This window comes from Camponotus vicinus, unplaced genomic scaffold, assembly GCF_025532165.1.
Source record: "Camponotus vicinus isolate PSW18456_S1 unplaced genomic scaffold, iyCamVici1.0 SCAF_11, whole genome shotgun sequence".
Lineage (NCBI taxonomy): Eukaryota > Metazoa > Arthropoda > Insecta > Hymenoptera > Formicidae > Camponotus > Camponotus vicinus.
In genome coordinates, this window is record NW_028141947.1 from 12,226,419 (window position 1) to 12,247,088 (window position 20,670).

At 29.3% G+C, this 20,670-nt stretch overlaps 1 protein-coding gene across 15 annotated transcripts in view; it reads left to right on the top strand.

Annotated features, from left to right (window-relative positions):
• Positions 1-20,670, top strand: part of LOC145961175 (uncharacterized) — a 66,829-nt gene that overhangs the window by 38,081 nt on the left and 8,078 nt on the right. For 10 of the 15 annotated variants that reach the window (XM_083081092.1, XM_083081093.1, XM_083081083.1 and 7 more), the window contains 13 exons: positions 1,749-1,879; positions 2,261-2,531; positions 3,951-4,068; positions 4,290-4,410; positions 5,845-5,942; positions 6,847-6,991; positions 7,552-7,627; positions 8,093-8,322; positions 8,869-8,941; positions 13,253-13,432; positions 14,657-15,046; positions 19,368-19,637; positions 20,152-20,408. In XM_083081092.1, the coding sequence (XP_082937218.1) occupies positions 1,749-1,879; positions 2,261-2,531; positions 3,951-4,068; positions 4,290-4,410; positions 5,845-5,942; positions 6,847-6,991; positions 7,552-7,627; positions 8,093-8,322; positions 8,869-8,941; positions 13,253-13,432; positions 14,657-15,046; positions 19,368-19,637; positions 20,152-20,408 (2,360 nt within the window). The remainder of the gene's footprint in view (positions 1-1,748; positions 1,880-2,260; positions 2,532-3,950; positions 4,069-4,289; positions 4,411-5,844; positions 5,943-6,846; positions 6,992-7,551; positions 7,628-8,092; positions 8,323-8,868; positions 8,942-13,252; positions 13,433-14,656; positions 15,047-19,367; positions 19,638-20,151; positions 20,409-20,670) is intronic. The other 5 variants (XM_083081085.1, XM_083081095.1, XM_083081098.1 and 2 more) reach the window with 5 other exon arrangements.

Genomic DNA, 20,670 nt, shown 5'->3' on the forward strand with positions numbered 1-20,670 from the left:
GCACAGTAATATTCTCGATTACCGATTATTCTGAATGAAACTGATAATGAATCTGATCATCCGTATTATCACACTAATGCATATTAAAGGCTGCTTTATATGAATTATTTAAATGCAATGATATATAAACATTTTGATGATGAAATAATAATGTACGTTCTGCTGAAGAATGATAATATAATATGTAATATATATCATGATTGAATTTTAATTAATTAAAATCTTTATATTATTCTTTTTTATTTAAGTAACTTCATGTATAACATGATCAAATTCGCTATGATCTGATAATGATATCAACAAATGAAAATAAGTCTCACAATCATGCGTCGCATGAGTTTTTCGCATTTCACATAAGCGAAGTTGCGAATATGTAATTTCTGTCTAATAAGTCAAAAATTGTTAATTGGCATAATATTAGTGTTTCGTTATTATTTTAATTATCTTTTACAAATACGATTACCAAAAAATAGCAGATATTTAGCATATATATATATATATATATATATATATATATATATATATAGTAGGTTGTAATTATTAAATAATAATTAAATAATAGTTGTAAATTGGATTATTGTAAGATTCTGCTGTCTCATCTCCAAATTAAGCAAACAAGTGATGTTAAGGGAAAGGATTTGGTTACAAGTTTTCGGAATTTTAACCTCTTGAAATTTATGATATATATATATGTATATATGTCTATATATATAAGCAAATTTAAAAAAAATTGTCTTATAAAAATAAAGAATAAATGTCAATAATAATTCATTGGAAAATTGTAAACTTATAGAAACTTGATTGTGTCTCATTCATGATTATGTAGTGCCGATTATTAAATGATTAATAGGGGAAGAGGGAAATAAAATAAATTACTTTTTTATTAAATTAAATTATACATTTTTGGTAAATATAATGCCATTCTCATAAAAAACCTATTACTTAGTCAAGAAGGAAAACGACGAGTCGAAAAACCAATGGGCGCATAAATGTTTGAATAATGAATTATCGTGGAATTGTAAAATTAAAATTGATGAAATTTTTTCCGTGACAAGAACATGCATTTGGCATTTTTTGCTCTATTTACTTTTTATTATTATCGCTCAGTGTCATGTCTTTTACCTGCTTCTCCGAAGATTTACCTGCATGCCGTTTAAAGTTACCCCGATTTCCCATAAATGTCTCATCTTATCTGACATTAAAACGCCGCAGGAATTCTACAATCTTTTGCAATTTCTCACCACGTCTTTTTATCGCAGCAAATGTAGTGGCTTCTATGTTTATCTTGCTTTACGTACCCTTGGAAAGTTGGTCGGAATTTTGTCAAAATGTTTCAAACATTAAAAATTATTTTCTATCATCGAGGCAAATTTGCAAACTTCTATAAATATATTTGTATTTGTCTCGAGAAGCGATACGGAAATAGATTTAAAATAACAGCAAACAATAATCATTGAGAGATATAATTATATTTACGAGTATATTTCCGGCATCAAATTAATTAAATAAAAATAATAAATTGATTAAATGTATTAAATTGATTAAATAAGTATTAAAGACAAAAGTTCATAAAATTCGTATTTGACCAATATTTAATCAAAATTTCAATCAAAAATCTATATTGTAAGATATTTGATTATACAAAATAATTACACAATTGGATATATGCGATCGAAAGATCAAATAAGGCAAATTCAATTTAAAAAAAAAAAAATAATGTGAGGACTAAGAACTTATGAACTTTGCAGGGCCCACTCTGGAACCGCCATTACCTAGAAGAAAGAAATGTCCAGAGCTTGCTTACAAGACGCACGAGTTTATCACAGCAGCGGACGGTGGTGGTATCGATGCAATCGACTCGAACGTCGTAGCTGATAAGGTATGGAATTAATAATCTCTATGATTCTCTACAACTCAAAGTTTAGAACAACATCTATATAAATTCAAATACAAAAAATTAAAATTTATATAAATGATTTATATAAATGAATAACATATAATTTATATAAATGAAAAATATATATTATTATATATATGTACATGTTGATTACTATGGCCATTTTTGCTTTCTTTTTGCCAATACAAATTCTGTTTTATACGGATCTCTAGAATTCTTATTATAAACGCCCATTATCCATTATTTACTTTGGTTCTAAAAATCTGATTTATAATTTCCAAGAGAGAGAGAGAGAGAGAGAGAGAGAGAGAGAGGTGCATCAAAATATTTATTGAGCTTAAAATATCGACTTTTGCACTGCAGGAAGTCACATCGACACTGCCACCAAGTCAGCTCAGCAAAGCGATATCTCGTATAAGCACCGAATACCGATTGCAATTTGCCTGGCCTAGAAAATCACAGCTGATGAATGGCGAAACTCAGCCACCGGTTTTAGCGGCGGGTCTTTCCGCGGGCACTACAGGTCCTCCAAGGAAATCGCTCAGTATGGGGGCTCTTAAACAAGGCATGACGACTACTGGACCGGCACCGGTACACAAAAAGCGACCAGGCGACTTCGATCACAAACGCGACGGTACTTGTTTATTGTCATGATAATCTACACATATTCCAATATCAATCAATAGATCCAAAGAGGAATGTTGTAAGTCTTGAGTAAACTTTGTGTTAATTGTAAATTAACTCTTTCGCTACGATTACTTTTCGCAGACTTACCTCTATGTACGAATGGCTACTATAGTGGTCGTCTGTCGAAGTTATGTTACAAACGGTCACTATAATAGATAGTCAATATGTGCACAATGTACAATGGTGAGGCAAGAATAATTTACTTATTATGAACGCATAATAACAAGGTTTATTTGTTATCATAACGAACAAAATAAAATTAATTATCACGAGATACGAATATGTCTTATTAATGCAATCAGTCACAAAGAAACTTAGATTTTGTCCGCAAAGTACATTCGCAGTTCGCTGTCTACAGTGACAGCGTATATATATATTTTTTAGTGGGAATATTTTTAATAAAAATTAAAAAAAATACCCCAAATATCGAATTTTAATTATATATATTTTCGAAATGCGTTATAATTGAAATAAATCGTTATAAATCGTTATAATTGAAATAAAAATCAAGTTTTTTTTTATGGTGAACGGCATCTTAAAAAGGGTATTACAATTAAAATCTCTTACAATTTCTGAAAGAGATTTGATTTCTATTTCTATTCTGACAGTTCACATTTCGAAAATATATTAAATCATTAGTATTAAACAATATTATTAAAAAATATTTAGAATGTCATGAGTTTGTTGCGTCAATAGTTTCGAGCGCTTGATACAATAAGCATAACGGATACAATAAGATAAGCGAATTCAATTAAGCGGATTACGATATTTTTATTGTTAAAAAATACAGAGGCTGAAAAATTTATTTACATCAGTTTTTCTCCAGAAAAAAAATAAAATTTCTGCTTTGGATCTCAAAATTTTTAACTTGCAAGATTCGAAAGCACCTAAATAACTTCTAGATTTGAATGATTTTTTTGCCATAATGAAGACGGAAGGAGAAAAACAACTAGATACTTGTGTGCAAGTGTGAAAAAAATATATTTTCTTTTCCTCTCTATATGATTTTTATACCAAAAATTATAAATATAGAAAGTGTTCGATCTATTCTTACTATTTCTATAAATTCAGCTGCGCTATAATCAATTATTATTATTCAATAGTTATTATTTAGATGAAACACAAAGAATTTCTTTACTTTTTGTTTCTCTTTCTCTTCTTTATATTATTATTTTCAAATTATTAATTTAATGCATTTGAAATTTATAGTGATTTTTCTTCAATCAAACTCTATACAATGATGTAAAATGTTTAAAAAAAAAACAGAAGATAGAAAAGTAACTTTCAAAAAGAAAAATTTAATTATATGTCTCAGAGCAAAATTGTATATATTATTTACATTATTTTCTTCATATGTTTCTTACAGGGATTCAGGCATCAGAACTGGAACCATTAGTAGGCAGCGGAACGGATACAATCGACGGCATGGTACCGGAGGGCGACGAGCGCGAAGAGGATTTGACGGATTTGAAAATAACTTTCAGGTCAGATTGTCAACCGGATTTGTTAGTATGTATTTGAAAAAAGTAAAGACAGGAGAGAACGAAAAAACAAAATTAAAAACGAGAAGTAAAAGAAGGTATCTACGACGATTTCGATCGGTGTGAAGACGCGATAACGTGTGATAACGCGATTCGATTACGATGACATTGTTGTCAATGATGATGATTACGCGATCATTACACGTAAAATTGATTATTTGCAGGAAAAAAAAGTCAAATAAAATCGTGCGGGTGTCGGACGATAAGAAGTCGGGCAAATCGCAACCGAAACCATTTCCCATGGCGGAGGTAATCGAACTTCGGCGACTCGCTGACGAGTACAAGGTAATCCGTGGGATTCGTTTTGTTATTATAGATCCAAGGTTTTCCTCTTCGAATTATCAATCGTTGACTTTTTCCACGCTCATCCTTCTTGCGTATAAATAATTCCTATGATAGTTTCTCATTTTCCGTATCCACTCAATTGTTTTAATTAATCTAATCGGTACAATAATCAAACTTATTTTTCAACATTCAGTAAATAATTTTTCAATCATCAAAATCATGTATGTGTCGTATTGTTTTCTCACTATCTGATGTTTCCCGTAACAAAAACTTAACAATTATAAGTATATAATTTTTTGTAACGGTTTTTTGTCGATAAAATTTTATATTAAAACAATATATTATATATTATATGTTCTATATATCACTGAAAGCAATTATCTGATAGTAGACCATTTTACTTCGCGTGATTTTTTATTAACAAATATTTCTCTGTCAAAAATAATATTCATTCGTTTTCCACATTTTCGCAGTTTCCTCATACTATTTCTGAATATATTTTCCAATATTATCCAAGCAAAACATTTAATATTTTTTCAAGCATGTTCTATGTTCTCTTAGGTCGGTTAGCACTGATGATCTGATTAATTAGCATTGATGATCTGTTTAATTAACACTGATTAATGATTTGTCAATAAATATTTTCAACGTCCTAAATTTATCTTTTAAACTATCATTATCTTTTAAATCAATCATTTTTTATTGTTAGCAAATCTATGATTAAATTAAAAAAGAATTTTTTTAGTTATAAAAATATTTGATGTGAGGAAAAAATTTACAATTTAAATATTAACTTTTGCAATATAAATACTCTCATTTTTGATATTTTAACTAATAATAAAAAATCGGCTTTAGATTAGTAAAAAAATTTAAAAACGAAAAATTCACTGAGCGCATAATATTTTATTTATTCTCTCGATTACTCAATTATGTGCCCAATTCAATCAATGATATAATCGAAACAAATATTGATCAGCATTGGTGCGATCGGCTCATATAAGAAAAATAATACAAATATTATTCTCCGATTTTGATGTGAAACTTTGGATGTGTTATAGTCTAGATCTAGATTAAAATAACAAGCACGTATCTTTTTTTTTCCTACATCGTTCTCGATTCAGCGACTTCATTCCGATATTTTTCTCGCTTATACTTCTTAGGGGACTTAAGAGGATTTATTTTTATTTATTTTTATTTTTTAAAAATCTCGAATTGAGATATATTTAACTACTTAGTGTCGCGCACAAAAATATATGCCTCGCGCATAACGATTCAGTTTGAACGAAAAATTTAATTTTCTTTCAAACTGACACACTACCATCCGCGTCTGGTTCTTATTGGCTTCGTAAATATAAATTTATGTTTCACACAGAGAATCTTACTATTTTCTTAATTGTTAACACATAGATATTGATATCTTTTGGTTTACATTAGCATCGTGACTGGGGTTGTGGTCTGACGGCCGAAGACGAGGCTTCATTGTGGAAACAAGTCTCCAATAATCATGCACTCAACGCTCTATCTCTTGCCAGGCTAGTACATTATACTCCATCATTTTCTAATAAAGAGTTCATTGATTTGTCATTGTTGTTACACGACTAAACGTTTTTCTCGATTGTTAAACTTGTGATCCACGTCTGTTCTTTTTGCAAAATCTTTCACGAAATCACGTAATTAGATATAACAGTATTTTGGTTCTAAAATACTGCTATCACGAAAAATTATCAGCAGCAACTACGTTTATTCAGTGTTGTATATATATATTTTTATATATATTCTGTCAATCAAATCTACCACAAACTTCTATTTCATCTTTTCACAAACATATTTTTCAAATACACAAAATATTAAAAAAAAATAAAAACTTAATTTAAAACTACTCTAAGAATATTCTACAAATATTTTTAAAAATATGTAGGTTTGATTACACTTTATATATCACCCAAAACACTTTACATAATTTCAATTATTACGCAAACATTTTTTTTAAACAATTTGTACCATAATGCAAATTATTGTTCCAAAAATCCATATGTTTGAAGAGATGAATCTCTGATGGGGTTGTATGTATATTTGTATATGTATGTGTGTGTATGTATTTGTGTGTGCGTTCAAGCAGTTTAAAATCTAACAAATATATTGGACATAAAAATTGGAGGTAAAAATATGTCAAATATTTTGGTATCGGACTACAAATGTTGTTCATATACTTGTTGTGTATTCATCGTGCAATTATAAACGTTATTCACTACAGATTTATGTCGTTCATGTGAAAGAGCAAAAGCTGTCACATTTTTCAGAGAAAAATTCACAGATGTTCGAGCGTGCTCGCACCTTCACACTGATTTCGTCGTAGTTAGCTAACTTATCTCGATTCAAGTGTAATCGATAGTTGACTTAATATAATTACCTACTACCTTTGATCGGCTCTTTTAGATCGGTTACCAAGGAGGAGAAGGAGAAGGAGAATAGGAAGGTTGCACCGATTGCCAATATGATTGCAACAATGCCACCAGCGGGTCAACCATCTTCGGAACAAGCTAGACCGATACATGGTATATTGCAGGATGACACTAAAGCGGTATGCAAGTCTCTATTTAGTATGTTTTTATAAAATCGGTTTTTATCGAGAGTTGTCGAAGTATATTAAAAGATGCAACTTTACTTTCTTTCTTTAGGAAATTTAAGTCTTATTCTTACTAATTTACGAAGGATATTTCAAAACGCGTGATCATTTTGTCTGACACAATTTTTTTGTAATTATTACTTTTTAAAAACTTGCTAAAATCGTCAATTTTCCTGAAAAAAAATATGAAATTTTTGTATAGATGTCAATTTAAATTAGAATTTGTATTTTTGATGCACTTATAATTAAATATAGAATCAAATAATACCATTGGTAATTGAAAGGATGTATACTCATAATATTTTTTATATATAAAAACAATGATTTCATTAAAATATTGAAAAGACAAGTAGGAATTCAGTCTGATGAGCTCTTAATAGTTTAGTGGTAAAAGGCATTGCCCAGGAAACGAGGAATTCAATTTCAATTTCCAATTTTAAAAGAAAAAAAGAGAGAAAGAAGAGAGATAAAAAGTTACATTTTTATGATTATTTCTAATACTAGTTTTATCATAGGATAATGATCGAGCCACTGCTCGCGCAAGAAAGGATTTCTTGATCCGCCATCATCTTGATCGTACTACTGGTGTGGGTACGTGTTAATAATTCGATTTAATCAATTAATTTTAAAACAATATAATAAACAATATGAATAATTATATTTAATATATAATTATTCATATTTAATTTGTAATAATTATTTGTATTAATCTCTCCTTATCATTATCAAAGATGACCTATATTTATATAGGGTGTTTCTTAGAGCAAAATTAATATTATTTTATATATTTCTTATCAAAAAATAAGTATATTTTTTCTTTTGCAAAATTTCTGAAAATATTTCTGAAATATATTATATATATAATTTTATTAAAGGATATATATATTAATACGTTAATTATTTGAACAATTAAGTTCACATATAATTAATTATATAATTTTTATAAATGTATTTCTAAATATTTTATTTATGTATATTTTTATCTATCCATATATATTTTTTTTTTCCTCTCATCCAATTTTTTATAAAAATTCAAGAGAAATTTTGTTCTCCTAGGTGACGGTGCACTGCTTCCCTCTCCGACACGAGAGAAGTTGGAGCCAGTCATCCCACGACGACGCGACGATATCAAGGAGCATCGAAATGAGATTCAACCACGAACTAAATCCAGTCCGAAGAACAGTCCGAGAACCGGACGCTCGCAAAGTCTTGGACCGACTGTCACTGACCGCAGATCACCTAAACGTCAGCCTATACGTGCACCATCAGTTACTAAGGACGCTAAGGTATATTATCTATATGACTTTTAATTCATATTTTAACTTTTAATGTTATTTTTTTTCTAAATATTTATTGAACCTCAGTTAAAGTCTGTAATCATAATTTTTCAAGTAAGATACAAAATTCGATATTGTTGCTCAATCATATTTTCAACTGTAACGTTATAGCACTAACAATATATAAAGAAATTGCCGTTGTTTAGGAGAAAATCGGATTCATATATGTCATAATATGATGTCATAAACGCTTTATTTATCTGACCGAAATGTTTTCAACACAATTACAAATTTAACCACTAAATGATCTAATTCTAATAGAATTTTTAAAAGCTATCTTATACATACATACAACATAATTAAATTCACTTATTGAAAACAAACTTGCAAAAACAATATTTTAGAAAATAATATTTTAATTGACGTTATTACTCTACAATAATTAAAACTCTTACAATAATTTTAATTTACGAGATTACTTAAATAGATAAAGATAAATCTCACGATTTAATATGCATTAAACTTATTTTTAAAAAAATTTTCTTGTTTGTTAAGGAGAAGGAGAAAGAGACGAAGGATAAGGAACAAAGAGAAAAAAGCAGCGAGCGCGAAAGGCATCCACGACCGAGTAAGTAACATAAAAAACCAAATGGCAATTATATTTTACATTAGCTATACCAAAAATACTATCAGCCAATTTCCAGTATCCCAGGAGATTGTATCCCGAATCGATTGAAGCTCGTAATTTGTCAATCGAATCCCCTTTGCATTTTCGTGCATAAACTGGATTTAGAAATAGAGTACATATATATTTATATTGTATACAACTTTTTCGATTGCTGTCTGCTCTTGTGGGCCTCGAAAGCCGAACGTTACATAATTCGTCGTATACATGATTATTATATTTGTATACAAATTGTACGCCAAAGATGCTCACCGCTCGCGAGATTTATATATATATATATATATATATATATATATATATATATATATATATATATATACGTCCATTTTTATTTAACAAATTTAAACTTAAAGAAATGATGGTAAATATTGACGAAAGAAGATTCTTAGCTTCAGTGGTCTTAACTTTCACATATGTGGTCAAGATCATATAGTCAGACTTTATAAGTAATTTCCAAAAGATATTTTAATGTTGCTCGTTGTTCATTAAAAAATTTATTAACAAATGAAGCTTTATGCAAATCATAGTAAACTTACAACAAAAAATATAATGCTGACCATAATTGTATAGATCTTATAATTTATACTTATAAATTTAACAAATATAGATCCTTGTAAAAAAATATTAAAAATCTTACAGATTTAAAAATAATAAATATATATATAGAAATGGAAGAAGCTTCATGTAAGCAACTTTCCACATGAAATGATATCCATCTCATATTTTCTCTCTCACTTGTAGAATGAAGTTTATAATTATATAATTTTACATATATGTTTGCAATTTTCTGTGCAAAGGAAAATCTTTATTACATTGCTCTGTGCTTTTATTATATGTGCGTGCGTGCGGGCATGTGTGTATGTGTGTGTGCTCGCGCGCGCGCGTTGTACGTGATGAGATTTATAATTTTATAGTTCTATATGGGTTTACAACTTTCAATGCAAAATAACATTCAAACGTGAATAAAACTTTAATATATGCAGAAAGTTGTAAATCATGCAGAACCACATGTAGAACCATATAATTATACATTTTGTCACACTGAAAGCATCAGGAGACCTCGCTTTGTGGAAAATTGCAAATTTGTACCTTTTCCACGTCCATATATCAACTTTTGAATTTTTTTGAAATTTTTAAACATGCTTTATAAAAGAGGCTATCTGTTTAAATATGTATGTAAAGTATATGCAATATAAAATAATACATATGTAAACTATGGTCAATATTAAAATTTTTATTGTGAAAATTGCATAATCTTTATTAATAGTTAATAATTATTATATAACAATTTTTTAATAAACAACGAACGATGACTAAAATCTTTTAAATCTTTTATTCAAAGTCATAATCTCCCCCCTGACAACATATGTCAAGTTTAAGATTATTGGAGATTGCCTTTTGCTCAATATCTAATGAAAAATAGAAATTAATTTTTAATTAATTTAAAAGTTTAAATAATTTACAATTATTATTAACATATTAAATTATTTATTAAAATACGATTTAATTTTTAATTGCTGAGGAGAAAGCATTTGATTATATTTTATATATAATCAAATATAATATATATTTTATTGCTGTTAAGAATATGTTTTGTGAGATATATTCGCATAAACATTTGCTATGCGGTGAATGTCAGTTACTCATAATTGCCTCCTCATTAATGTTTAGGCAGATGCATGACATTCCTATCTACTTGTCTCTATCTCTTTGCCTTTGCCTTTAAAACTCTCGTCTAGTAATCAGTAGTTATATCGATAGACTGTATGAAGACTATCGTGCGATGTATTTTTCGCCTAACCTATGCCGTCCTTTGCGATTAAGCAAGCAAAATTCTATTTTTATCTTATATATGACGAATCATGATGATAGGTCATATCGACTCCATCGTTCATGAACGCAACTCATTACACATGTCATTTCATAATATTTTAGGAAATAAATGTATTGTCATTTACATGTTTAATACTTTAACAATGCAAGTCTACAACGTATGTGTTTCGTGATTTATATTATTTAATTTCATCTAAGAATAAATAATTGTTGTAATAATGTGGAAAATATAACAAGAAAGTTCAATATATATTGAATATTATAACATATACATATATATATTTATCATTCTCCTTCAATTTTCTTTTTTATGTTTTTTATGTTTATGCTCGATTCTTTTATTAAGTGTACAAAACAAAAGAACTTTTTAAAGAAAAACAAATTTATTAAAATAACAAGATTTTTAAAAGAAATAAATATGTATATAAATAATTTCAATAGAAAAATATAAACCATACCAAAAATAGATTTTCAAATAATCACGTGTATTCCATTATTTTTGTGTGCCACAAATTTTACAATTGAAGATATGTATTCTGATAATTTTTAATGGAAAATCACTGTACCCATCTATCGCTGCACAATCTATAACGATAATTATTCTCTTTTTTTCTCGACATTATTATATTAACTCTAGAATAGCAGATGGATGATTCTATCATATGGATGGATGACTCTATTAATCGCGCGATAAATCAATTTACGCGATCTATACAAAATTTCTTTTACGTATCCTAAAATTTCTTATGTGTATCCCAAAGTAAAATTTTATAATAAATATTTTAATTTTACATGTATAGTAAGTTAAATAGTATTCTTAAATATTTTCTTTCTTAAAATATTACTTATATGTGACAATTAAAAAAAAGAAAAATATTTTTGAAATAAAAATATGGATATATAATAAATATTTATATATATATATATATATATATATATATATATATATATATATACAGGGTGTCCCATTTTAACTTGGACAGTAAAATATCTCAAAAACTAAGCCCAGCAAACAAAAATGTTTCAGACAAAAGTTGTATGGTTTCGAGGGGGCCATAAGATGGTACCATTGGTTTGACCTTGAAGAGTTATTTGAAGGTCACATGAAGGTCACCTTCAATTTCTTAAATGGAACCTACTATTTGTCATTGCATATTCTTGTAGCTTATCTCGAGAGCTTTCCAAAACACTATAATTAAGTACCTTTTCGTTAAGTACTTTTTGAATTATGAGGCTTGAAATAATTTCTTAATTTTACATAAACCGTAAAATATCTTGTAAAATATTCATTTTTCGATTATCTTACCTTAATACTTTTACGTACAAAATAATGAGAAGAATCAATTGGTGTAAAGAAAACACATAGTTGTTTTGAAGAAAAAATATGTAATTTGCAATTAACAATTCCATATTTTTTCTTAAAAACAACTATGTGTTTTCTTTAGACCAATTGATTCCTCTCATTATTTTGTACATAAAAGTATTAAGGTAAGATAATCGAAAAATGAATATTTTACAAGATATTTTACGGTTTATGTAAAATTAAGAAATTATTTTAAGCCTCATAACTCAAAAAGTACTTAACGAAAAGGTACTTAATTATAGTGTTTTGGAAAGCTCTCGAGATAAGCTACAAGAATGTGCAAAAATATATAGGATGTTCCATTTAAAAAAATTGAAGTGACCTTCACGTGACCTTCAAATGACTCTTCAAGGTCAAACTAATGGTACCACCTTATGGCCCCCTCGAAACCATACAACTTTTGTCTGAAACATTTTTGTTTGCTGGGCTTAGTTTTTGAGATATTTTACTGTCCAAGTTAAAATGGGACACCCTGTATATATATATATAATATTAATATTTTTGTGCAACTCACACATAAAATATTTGTTTTTGATTTTATTTTTGCACGAGTTTTATAAAATGTTCCTAAGATATATGGATCATGAATGACCCGGCATCCATTAGCGGAGAATTAATTAATCATAAATCTATCATCATTTTTGTATAACCTATTGATAATCCAGTTTTAATCAATGACAAAATTTATATATATTATTTGTATACACACACTACATACATACAAATGCATATTTAAAAAATACTTCAGTTTGTGCGAAATTTTAATGATATTAATTGTAAAGTCAATAAATAGCGCATCATCATCAATGATTAGCTGTCATCACGCTCCCTATTTTCTCAAGACGATCTTACTTCGGTTTTCATACGTCTGCGCTATCATTATCGCGCTTCGTTATTATCGTTATCACTATTATCATTTTAATCATCTCCTATCATGCTTATCTTCTCAAAACTCGTTTCGAATTATGCATCTTCTTCGCAAATTCTATTCTTTTTTCTCTCATGAGAATATACGATTGGGGATAGGTGTCGTGAATTAGATTGATTAGGTGTGGCAGCGGGTGTTTCAGCGGCGGGCCCAGGCCATCGTGTCCGTTGGAGCATACGAGAGTTCGCGACTCCAGTTTCCTCAGTGACTGGCTCGTTGACACCATCTATACCGCCATTATCGCCGCCACCCCCGGGCCCAGGGCCTACTCTACTTCACAGGAAACCCTTGCAAGCCGCGCATCGTAAATGTACGTTTATTATACCTGGCTACCTACCTGCTGCCCGCCCATCCCTTTATCGGTTTGGCATTTTCAAAGAATTACTCCGTATCAAAGAGTCTAATATATCATTCTCAATTTTTCCCACAATTCATTCCGATTTATCTTGAGTCGTCTAAATGATTTTTGACGAATTTTAAACTCATTATAGATCTCACAGAGAGATCCAAAAAATTGTTGCAGGATATTTTATAAATATAGAGGCAGAACAAAATAAAGATAAGATAGGGCTATGCAATTCAAAAGTACTATAGAAAAGTATTGCAACGTGATCTATTGGTGGATCACACAGCTTCAGAAACTTAAATGGCCCACGTGGACCACATAGTCTCAGTATAGAACAGTGTGATCTACAGGTGAGATAAGCAATTCTTTTTTATGAGCAAATTATCTGTACGCAGGTTTAAAAAATCGTAAACCACTAAAATACAATGTAACAAAAACTCACAAAACTCGTGAACGCACTTGACAATTATTGGCACACACTAATTCACAAAGAGTACCGTTCTTACCTTATTTAGCAATGGTAGGCCGAACATATGATTTGTGCACTGAATTAAAATTCTCTGAACTTTTGAGCCCCATGTATTACATATAATATTTTTATATCGTATAAATAACTTCCATTATATTATTCGTGAACTATTACGTTATATTATTGCAATAAACATATTGCAATAAACAGTGTTTATTGGATAACGTTTTGATAAAATAATATATTATTAAAAATAATATTGTCTTATTTTTCAACACATATTTTCTTAAGAGAAAGTTATAGATAAACAACTCAGTTCTCTATACATAATAAGTTCTATATAGTAAAAAAAATCTATATTTTAAATATATTGCAGCAGTTTAATTTGCATATAATAAAAAAAAGTTGGAACTTGTCGAAGAAAGAATTATTGACAAAATCAAACTATATCGATTTTATATAATTGAACACAAGAAATATGAGATGCATAGATATTAAGATTAAACTTTTGCAAACAAAATTAATCATTTTATGTTTTTTTCGAAAGCTTTCTTTCAGTTTCACAAGAGCGAATAGATACCAAAGACCATGCTTCCAATGAGCTACTAGTTTCGACTTTTGCCAGGATTAGACAGACTAGGCAAGCTTTTGCGAGCGCACAAGAAACGGCCTAGAGCTTTAATCATCAATTGTACTGTTTCTTGTACGATATGTTTTAGCCTTCCTCGCGACCACCGCCCTTCCCCATCGCCCTCTTCATCATGCCAAATTCACAACCACCATCACCACCAACACCACCACCACTGTCACTACCGCTAACAGTACTAGTGCAAGTACCGCCCCGGTAAAACGTTCCCCGGTAAAGCATTCGGTTCATACGACCGTCCATCACCCACCTACGTCGGGTGCTGCTGCTGCGGCCAGGCCGGAGCGCGGCGTTAAAGATTTAAGCCAAAGGTGCCGAGGTGCGAATGACGAGGTTCAGACAAAATTGGCCCGCGGGCATCCAGCAGCTGCGGCTGCAGCCGCCGGCAATGATCCATCATCCAAATCATCCCTCGATACGCGATCCGCATCAAATCAAGCCGCTACTGCCGTCGTCCAAGCTAGTAAGTAGCATGTTGTCGTGGTTTCGGTTTATAGCATCTTGCTCCTTTTTTTTTGACGTTGCTCAATCATTGATCAGTATCGTCGCTTCGTGTACTCGCTGTATTGTGTATCTATACGTAGGTGTAACTTTGGTACAGGATATCTCTGTTTCTCTACCTCTGTGTAATCTTTCACTCTCTCACTCACTGACCTGTGTCTTTTTCTTGTTCCTTCCTTTTTTTCTGTGCGCTCTAACCATTACCTTCTCTCGTCATATTGCACGATGTCAATTTAGCAGAATGTCAATTTAATGGAGTTAATATTTAGATGCTATGACTATGATAAATATTTTAAGATTTAGTACACATGAAAGAGAATTTATTGCATAAAATATAATGATCTCTCTTTCCCTTTAAGATGAAATATTAAGATAAATTTCTAGATAAGATTGAAAGGATAAATTATATATTATTTTTTAGTAAATGATGGGAAAAAAGTAAAATAAAAAAGTAGACTTTTTTTATCTTATAATTCTATTTTTTGCTCCTATCTTCTCAGAGAGCCAAAACTAATGAGATTCTAGACTATATTAAGCCAAATATTTTATATGCAAATAATTTCTTTTAAGAATAGAAAAACATGGAAATTGAAATTTGCTAAATTGTTTTTTAAAATCAATTCAGGGAAAACTACAGAAATATAATAAAAATATGGAAAAATACTGTAACATATTATTTATTTACTGATTATATTTTATGATTACACACACATTTTTTATTTATAAAGAATTTTCAAACTACAATTTATAATCAACAATTTATAAACCTTAATAAATATTTATAACGTTTAAATATTTATAATTTTTTATTTATCTTAATATTAAAATTCTTTATGAATACAAATAACAGTTATTATCCTTAGAAAGCAAATACAAATCAAACAAGTCAAATTTATTTACATTTCATGAATTATTGACATTTCAAAATATTATATTATATCAGTATATATATATATATATATATATATATATATATATATATATATATATATATATATACAAATCAGGATACATCGATTTATGGAAGATTTTAATATAATTATTTTGATTGCTCTTCTCTCTCTCTCTAAGGAAAATAATAAAGATAAAGCAAAGACATTTTTAAAAATCTAAGCAACTAAGGAAACATCTATAGAATGAACGAAATATACATTACTAAAAACTTAAATATACATTTATATATATATATATATATATATATATATATATATATATATATAATGTTCAATTTAGTATCCGACTATATTATGTAACATGTAGTCCTTTAAACGAAAATAAAAAAAATAAAAACTGCTCAATTAATAGAGTGACCTAATTTCGAGTCGAGTTCAGTTGAGTCATGCCAATTTATGAAATCCATCCTGTTAGTGAGGAGAGAAGGGAAAGCAAATTTTTCAAATGGAAATCCTCGATAAAAATAATACCAAGTCTTAAAAAGACAAATCCAGTGACCTAAAATATTATGTTATTATATTATGTTATAAATATTATAGATGTTATTATATTATGTTATAAATATTATCAGATTGCATCGAATAAAAATTAACGTTCTCCTGAGGCAACTATCAAAAATTCTTTGCAATTATAATATTAAAGATAACATTATAAATCATTGGAATTTGTCTCTTACAGATTGATTAAGGGATATCAATTTTGCCGGAAATTTCCATTTAAAAAATTTGTTTTTCTTCTCCTTTTCACCCAATGGATAGATAAATTGATGTGATGCGACAGGAAAAAAATTGTCTACCGTCTAATTAATTATCCCATTTTTCTGTTTGGAAGATTACATTTTATATTTTATCTAACATATTAAATCAAACACAAGAATTAATGTGTGCGGGTGTGTATGTACAGAATGCTCATATAACTTATACAATATTTTAATTGTATATTTTAGAACATGAAGTCAAAATTTTAATACAAAAATATTAAAGCTATAATAGCTTTTATACTGATTTTTATAAGTGAAATACTTTGATATTTGTCTAACTGATAATTGCGCTCCGACTCTTATGGCTCTCAGTATGTTGAGCTGGAAATGCTTACGCGAAGATTTATTGAGTTTTTGGACATTACATGATACTTTTAAACTATGAGTGAAATTCTCTCTTCAACATTTTGGAATTGAAGAGAGAGGTTCGTGGCTTTTATTCCGTCGTATAAATTATCGAGATCACAAAAGGGCGTATGCATTCATTATTTTAATTATTTTGCTAATGATGATCCAATTAGGTAATCGGAACGTATATGGATTAATTAATAAACCATATTAAAGAAGATGAAGAATTGCGCTCTGCTTACCGTGCCTGGCTCTCATTTAGCCTGTTTCTCATGTTATGGATATTTGATATCAGAGCCTTCAATTTCCATTGCTAATATTTGGATTACCAACTATGTGATCTTGCGTGGAACGTCGTTTAAATAGATTAATAATTACTATCTCTTTCGTATTTCTGACAATGAGATATAATGGTATACATGTATCTAAAGACAATATAAGTAAAGACAATTTTTCAATCCATAATTCTTTGAAAAATTGTTATCTGATTGACACAAATATAATAATTGAAAATATTAAAAAATAACATAATTCTGGAAACATATATTGACATCAAATTTCTTTTCAGTGTAATTAATTTTAATATTTTTAGTAATAATAATTGATTTATGAAGTTCTCTTTTAAAATTATATATATGATATACATCATTTACCAGATGTTTTTATAATAATAATGAAAGAATATAAAAGCTTTCTTTACTAAAAAGAACTTTTTATTCTTTTTCTCTTTTTATTTCGTTAAAATAGTGGAGATAATTTTCATTTACAAAATTGTTAAGTAATGTTAAGGAAAATGAAATCTTACTTAAAGAAATGTTATCAACTTAATTGGCATTTAATGCTTTTATTATAAAACGAGTATCATTTTCTTTGAAAAATGAACATTTTGCGGACATAACGAGAAATGCCTCTATAAAAATGGAGAACAAAATTAGTTATTTATAGCACAAATATCACTCTTTTCTCTATATAATCCCTTTTTTCTTTTTCTAAAAACTTAATCGTCGAACAAACAGACAACAAGGCATATAATATAACGCTTAATTTGTAAGGAACTGAGTAATTGTTTCCGCAATTTACAACGAAAACGATATAGTATATGTTATAACTTTTATCAACCTGTTGGGCAACACATATATTCGCACACATCATATTATATGTATCTATGTATCGCGTGTCTCGTGTGTATACACACACACATCCGCATTGTGCCTTTCTATATTTTTTGTCGTATGTCTGTATTTGTATCTATGTATTGTTGCGTATTTATTTTGCATCCTAAGTACAATCAGTGTATTTCCAGAACCTATGTGTATTACACACACACACACACACACACACACACACACACACACACACACACACACACACACACACACACACACACACACACACACACACACAACAACAACAACAACAACAACAACAACAACACACACACACACACACACGGAGATTTCGGATACACACACACACATATACACACATATACATATATATATTTATATGTATATGTATATGTACTATTCGCAACCTCCATGTATATTCTTTTCTACTCACACTCACAAGAGAGAATTTCGCCTGCACTCGATGGCATCAAATCTGATCCCTTCTTTCTCAAAAAGATAAGATGATATTGAGACTAATATATAAAAATATCACGATCTCTTTCTTCTGCACATTAATAAAGATATAAATATATTTTGTCACAGCAACGCAAAATAATCAGCGCATACTCAGTATTGATATTATATAATCAACAAACGACGATACAGAGTATTCTAGATTTTTTTTAGCCAAATTAGTGTTATAAAATGTATAGAAAATTAAGAAATAATGTAAGTAAATGTACATAATATGTAAGAAAAACGTTTAAAATAACAAAAAATGCAAACAATCCGTGATTTACGTAAATTTTTAAATTATTGTAAATAGCAAATCTCAAATCGAATTGCAACATGATAATTAACATCTAGATATTGTTTAATTCGCGTACATTATTAATTGTTAACTAGAGCAGTATTTTATAAGCAATTTATAAATAAATAAATAAATTATGAAATTAATATTAAGATGAATGAATTATCTAACATACGTGCTGATGACAATTTGACTTATCATCGAGTGCAAAGGCAGTTCAACTCATCATCGTCGAGACACGGGATTTAGGACGATCATTTACCATATCGATGAATAAAACGGTTTGCTCCAAACGTTCCAGTGACGGCGGAGCCCCAGATAAACGGGGATGTCACCGGTGGAGACTCGAGTGTCGCTTCGACGCCACTGTCGCAAACACACGCGGTAGCACCGATGTCTGCTACACAAGCAAATCAATGGTTGGATGACGAACCAGTAGTGAAGAGTCCACCGGAACCGACAAGGGTAAAGTCGCCAGAACAGATGATCATGCGTTCGCCAGAACCTGTAAACTGGACCGTACCTCTTGACACTGGCAAAACTTTCACTGTTACGCAAAATGTCCGAGAAGGTAAGATAATTTGATGGCACTAAGCGAAAAATAATAATAATCGAAAAGCTTTTCAGAAGAATTAATTGTCTTTGATGAAAATTTTAGAAAAAAAATTTTACAGAAAGAATTTTAGAGAAAAAAATATTTAAAAAGCCGATATATATGTTATAAAATAACATAAGTTATAAAATAAGTTATGCATATCTTTCCATTTCAGGTAGCTTTTGTAAGCAATCATTATACTTACAACAGAGTTCAGTTTGTCATTTAATTTAATATATATTTATTATGATCTATCTCTCTCAATTTTGTTTCATATTTTAAACTTTTATATTTTTATAAATTCTATTATTTTATTTTCTTTTTATATTATTTTATAATTCTCTTATTATTAGAGATTAAAACTCAAAAATGATATGTCGATTTTAGCACTTTTTCTTTACATTACTAGTAATTGTGGTTATAATTTTAATTAAATACATAATGAGATATAATATTATTTTGATTGTAATTTTAATTATTTCTTTCAAAGAACCCCTCACGCGTCCGCATAGCGAGACAAAGACGTGGGCACCATCATCTGTACCATCAGCACCGCAATCAGCACCTCCAGAACTCGCGGCACAACATAAATCACAGCATTCTCAGCACTCCGGCTACAAGTCGCCCGAGAGTGAAAGCGTCTCGCTCGGTAGTTTTAGCGGCATAAACGGCCACAAGGATCTGGACTCAGAAAGGGATAGTCCATTGCCCACGAATATACAGGATACATCCACGAAGACTGAGAAGGTCAGAAACATTATTATAGAATGTAAAGAAAAGTTTGGGAATTATTTTATAAATAGCGTATTTCTGGAATCAAAGCGTTGAAATGTGTCGAAAAGTTCTTTACTATTTCTTCTTTCAATGATTATCGAGATATAATAAATTAAAAATTTAAATAAAGAAAAATTTGACCAATAATACGTGATGGATAGACACTGTACTAAAGAAGGAGCAGTTATTCTAGAAATATAATAATTTTTTAACGCTTAACTTTACTATTACATTA